Below are 6,008 nucleotides of genomic sequence, written 5' to 3' on the forward strand. Positions count from 1 at the left end.
GCATATACCCATCCTTGACGGTGGTGACGGTGGCAATACTCGGCGCTATTCCTCCGTTATTGCCGCTTACTTCTAGGCTGCCGGGTTCCTTTCCCTCCACCACCTCTCGAATGTCATTCAAATTCGAGAAGCTTCGTATTCCTCTTCGAGGTAGGGGGGGCGAGTACCTGACGCCCCTTTCTTTAGTGTTCTTCTACGCCTTTCTTTACCTCCTCCAACTTCGCTCTAGCTATCTTCAAAACTCCGGTCCCTGGTCGCATTTACCAAACGAGAGGGAACCACGGTACCCAGCCTCCTCTCGTCTTTTGACCAGTCGAAGGATGACCGTCGGGTGGAGTGTGGAACACCACGCCAAACACAGACGGGGCCTGGAGGCTCCGAAACCCCCTGTGCCGTAACCTTAATACTCTTATGTGTACTATGCATAATTATCTTATCAAAAAAGAAAAGGTATCATTGTCCAGGAACAGAGCCGCGTTCGTCATAATTGAGTTATACGAATGTCGTGTCCTTAAAACGTAGCCAAAGTCGTTATCAATCAGTCCAAGTGAGTCTTCTCAAGTCCGTCAGTACGTGAGGTCTTTGGCTCTGTATTCCCTTATTTCATCGCGATATATCTAAAGACAAATACGAGCCACAACCCTAACCCTATCCGTGGAACCTGCTAAATACCACGATAGAAAGCTAAATCACGAAATCAGCGCGTTGAAGATCACCCAGAGTACAAGCTCTACCCCTGTAGGGAAAATCTTCACGCTTATATCGTAGCAACATTGCACAACAGTGACCCGGCTACTCTCACTTCACGAAATAAGAGTGTGACGATCCCCTAGAAGAGTACAGTAATTCGGCGATAAGAACAGAGCATCGCTCGTAGCATCCAAAATTTCCAAACATATCCTACTGCCACGTATAGCCAATAGGAAGCTGCATCTGTATATGCATCATTAAATTATGTTTTCATCTTCGGCAATGTTTCCAATCAACCAAAAAATTTAAGAGAAACCCGCGCTTGCCGTCCTTATAAATGAAATATCAAAATGGAACTTTCAGGCAACCGACTATATCAGGCCGAGCTTCTCAGGGTTCTAAAGTAATTTCCCGTGCTTCCAGATTTTTTCCTGAAACGTGACTTGGCAAGTAGATAGCTGTCACTGTAAGCCATTATTTAAAATAGATTTGAACCGCGAAAAAATTTCGGAAATACCCAACAGCATCTTTAAAATAACGGCTCAACAACGGTGGAACTCAATTAGAGCAGACTCTAATTCTGTCAACAAACAAGAAGTCCGTAATGTGGCGACCTCTACTCGAGGTTGCAAGTAGACAACGAGCACCGCGCCTGGAAATATACCGACCCGTACAACAACATGGCGTCTCGAGAACCAAACTTCGCAAACCACCATTTTGTCGGGAACTTTCGCTTAGTAAATTCCTCCCATTCGAGCTAATTCCATGTAATTAACTCTTGTGATTGGAATAGACCCACTCTTCCAGTCTTAAACTAAAAGGGGCGATAGGCCAATAACAAAGAGTGAAGAGAATAAATACTCTTAACAATACAGCTTATCACATGGCTCTCGATACACCGTAGTACGCGCCCAGCTCCTATTCGGTGCTCGAATACCTAACTGTCGTGACTAGCAATAGTCCCCAGATGGCACGACAAGTTCCGGATACTCGTCGAATGCTACGTATCGTAACTTGTACGTACAGGTGGCACCATCAATTCGTACATCGGCACCAGGCTAACGATGATTCTATAACCCTGCCCTGAGTAACGGGGCCTCCATACCAAGATGGCGACCGCCTGCAGACCCGTGCGCGTTTCTTTATATCGATAACGTTGGCTATCGCGATAAGAAGACCTGCCGTACCAAGTGAGTGCTACCCTCCACGTTGGCATCCTATCTACAGTGATCGAAACATTTCGTTCAAAAGTTGGGGTATCGGTCGGCTGTTGTGTAGTTGAGGATCATTGTGCATAAAATAGAGGAAGTGATGACTCTGCCATGGTATAATTTCACGCAATTTGCTTAGAAGATGACATTACAAGATGAGAGTGTAAAAATCGTAATTCGGTTTCACTTGCTATCGATGTTATCGAGGCGGAAAAATAGGGACATGAATATAGTTTCGGACAGTTTCTGCCCATACATTTATGGTAAATTGTCCTGGGTTAAATCTCTCAACCGTTGCATGTTGATTTCTGTAAGCTCAAATCCTGGCATTTTGTCGATCGAGGATACTGCAATCTGAGAAACTACCTTCATCCGTAAATATTACACCCTCGAAAAAGTGTGAATCGTGTTACAACTTATGTAGCATTCAATATCAGAAACTCCGTCGAATACCATACTAGTTGGATCTATCATGTGATTGATTTTCATTTGAACAATTTGTTCTTCTTTAATTCATGCTGGGTCAACCCAGTCACATGTCGCAATATTAATTCATGATCAATATTCTTATATATTTTACGAGCTAATCTCTAATTTCCTGTTGTTTTGTAAATAGTACGCTACTTTCTCATTAGATGTGAAATATAAACATATTATGAATAAAGCCAGTCTAAGAATTATTAAAACCTTAATATTCTTTTCCGGGAGATGAAGTCACTTGCGACCTATGAAACTTTTGTTAATAACTTTGATCATGTTAATAACCTTATAAAATAAATTTGTTACAATAAAAAAATATTGATTTTAAAAATCATGTCGAAGATTAGGTTTGTACGAACTTTCTTTTACAAATGTCCATCGATCCAGAAGTGCAGAATCGTGTAGAATCATGCTACGGTGGTTTTTATACCTACTTTTTATACACTTTGTACTGACAATTTGTTCTCATTACTAACTACAGTGGATCACAAAATTATTCATACACTTGTCGACACTTTTTCTCAACCTATTATGTGTGTTATATAAAACGTTTTGAAATTGGTACGGCAGCCAGTTATCATGATTATATTAGAGAATAAACGATTCTGAAAATGTATAATGTAGTTATAATTGCATAAAGGTATTTAGTATAAATATACATTTTGCAGACAGAACAAAAGAATTTAAACAGGCAATCATTTACAATAAGTCTGAATATTCAGTAGGTATTCATAGTACTCAGTATTATTTCATATTTGACACCTATTAACAAAATGGGACAAAAAATTATCGAAAGAATCGATATATATACATATGTATTGCTTCATGATATGCTAATTTTATAAAGACACGATACTTTGTACTATTCAAACTGCAAGCGCGCCGAACGCGTAGCGAACAAACGACAAGCCTGCCGCTTGGCGTAACATAACCGTACGTTGCTATTAATTGCTAGCATTGCGTAACACTGCCGCCATCGCATGTCTTGCCAACCTGTTTCGTTTTTACAGTAGGAATAGCATATGATTTTGATTGTTTAGTTTTTCTTGATGCTTTTCTCTGCACAGATATCCTTTCTATCGCGAGCTACCGGTAGATTTTCTCTTAGACTTAGCTTTAATAAATTAAAAAATGTAAACAAAAATGGTGTCCCTTTCACTTTTAATAATTATTTAAGCATATATAAAAGTTTATACAACTACAATTAACAAATGCTCATGCAACTCGATAGTTGCTACTGTAAAAGTATTAAACATCTCCAAAGTTGAAACTTTGCAATTTTTCGAAATTTACGAATATAAGGAAAAACGGTATTGCATATTCTCTTTTAACCCACAAAAATCTACATAAATGTTATTGAAGTTTGTAAAGACGGAAAAGAGTTAAAATTTATTAAATCCGAGCATTCTGTTATCTTAGTACGAATTGGTACGAGTTAGCACAAATATAGAAGGTTTCACTGTGCTATAATATAAATAAATAATGCTTAAATAAAATAAAATATAATTTTGCATGTGTCATGAAATTATAGAAAATCATTAATTCGTTAGAATGTGATTAAGTGAAGTGGAATTGAATTTCCCGAAAATAAGTCACTTAGATTAGTAGCTTTTATTTCTTGAACGCTGTTGGGTCTGAATTTGTGCAGGTATAATTCGCACATTAATTCGAATCCGTCTGGTTTAATTTAAAATATTTTTATAATAAAATATTATTTTGATTTCTCATACACAACTTTATTTTCGTAATAAACCAGTGTAATGAACTCACCTCTGTTAATAAAATGAACTTTTATGTTTTGCAGGTGGGTCTATTTTTATCATTTTTAAATATTTAATTTTATAAATAGTGTAAATAGGATTAGTTTCTTTTCTCTTATCGGAAATCTTGTTTCTATTGAATAAACATTTTTGAAATGATTTTGTGTAAAATTTCGCAAACATTGTGTATTAAAATAAAAAGAAATTGTTAACTCTCAAAATTATAACTTTTCATTTCCATAGAAGCTTGAAGTATTGTAAACCAACACCTGGTACATCGTATTATTAAAGAATCTATATAAATAATTATACTCCTTAGAGTTTTTAACGTGCGTATTCAATTCTATAATAACTTTCACGAAAAACTATGGTTATAAGCAATTTTTTGTGTCGGTAACAGAGATTTCTGTTTTCGAAACAGAGATAAAATGTACATATCATGTAATTACTTTTTCATATTTTGTTCATATCATTACATACCGTTTCCTGATATAATTTCATAACAGTAAAACGATTATTACATTATTGAAAATTTAACATGATCTTTAGCAATAGGATATTAATAAGTTTTACGTATAATTTTCTCCTGCTACAGACAAGTAGTCTTGTAATCAAACACAGTTTCGGGTGCTTTGCTGCATGACGGTTCCAGTTGATAAGAGGTATTTTTATTTTCTTCGGGTATATATTTGGCAAATTTCTCCTTTTTCTTTCCACATACCGCTTCGTCGACAGATGCTGCCTTCTCGACTTTTTCAACGCTATTGCTGCTTAGACGCCGTGCTATTTGATTACCTTTCGCTGCTCCCTCGTCTTTCTCGAGAAAATTGCTCATGCTGACGCGTCTTTCCCTCATCAAGATTTTGCCAAGAGAAAAATTTGGCCTAGCCAGAACATCCATTCTATCAAAATGGTAAGCACTACCTATACGATCTCTCTGCAGCGGTCTGGCTAACACGTCCATTCTATCGAAGTGACAAATACTTCCACCACGATTTCTTTGCAACGGTCTGGCAAGTACCTCCATCCTGTCAAATTGGCAAACACTCATCCGGCGGTCTCGTTGCCATAATTTTGGGAAAGCATCGAATTGACAGATACTCATTCCTCTGTCTCGAAAGGCAGACTTAGACGTTTCGATTTTGTTCAATTGACCGATACTAGCCTTTCGTTCGTCTCGCAACAATTTCGTGGACTCGTTGGCTGGCTTCAGGTTTTTTAAAGCATCCTGTTCGTTGGAGGTGTTGTTCTCCGAAAACATCAGGAACTGAAGATCGAGAGCGCTTTTTGTGCGACGCAGTATACCTCCACCTCCAGAGAGGAAGGACATGCTAGATCCAATGAACACACTGTTTTGCCTTGGTCGCATTTGGCGCGAAATGTAATTTAATTCGTGCCCCGCCGGATAGTCCTCGCAGAATATGTTGCATTTCGAGAATGTGCACCGATTCTGCGAACAAACAAATCAATGACTTATGGATAGTTTTACTTGACGATCGAAACAGAGAAAGTTTTAATGAATTGAATAGATCTGTGCATCCTGCATTTAGTAGTAGTTATAAGGAAGAGAGTTACGATGGATGAACATTGAGAAATATGTACAGAATGTCTCAAGATTTTGCAGCCAAACCTTGTTCGGATATTCTATGAATATAATCAAGCAACAGTGTTATATAAACATATTATAGATGATTTACAGCTTTATTGAAAGCTCAAAATCTCAAAAAAGCTCAGAATGTTGTCTATAAAAATTGTCTCAATACTAAAATTTTTATGTTAATTCTAAAAATATGCATTTCGCGGTTTATATTTCTCGTTCTAATAAACAATGATATTAACACCGAATGATGTTACGCTTTATGGATTT

The 6,008-nt window shown here is 37.4% G+C and overlaps 1 protein-coding gene across 1 annotated transcript; it reads right to left on the reverse strand.

Moving 5' to 3' along the window:
- Positions 1–4,317: 4,317 nt before the first annotated feature.
- Positions 4,318–5,597, reverse strand: LOC100742800 (the record flags this gene model as incomplete). Its single annotated transcript, XM_024370659.2, has 1 exon — positions 4,318–5,597. A coding segment is annotated over one exon (867 nt), but the record flags the coding sequence as incomplete, so codon positions are not given.
- Positions 5,598–6,008: the final 411 nt, after the last annotated feature.

This window comes from Bombus impatiens, unplaced genomic scaffold (genome assembly GCF_000188095.3).
Source record: "Bombus impatiens unplaced genomic scaffold, BIMP_2.2 scf_0891, whole genome shotgun sequence".
NCBI lineage: Eukaryota > Metazoa > Arthropoda > Insecta > Hymenoptera > Apidae > Bombus > Bombus impatiens.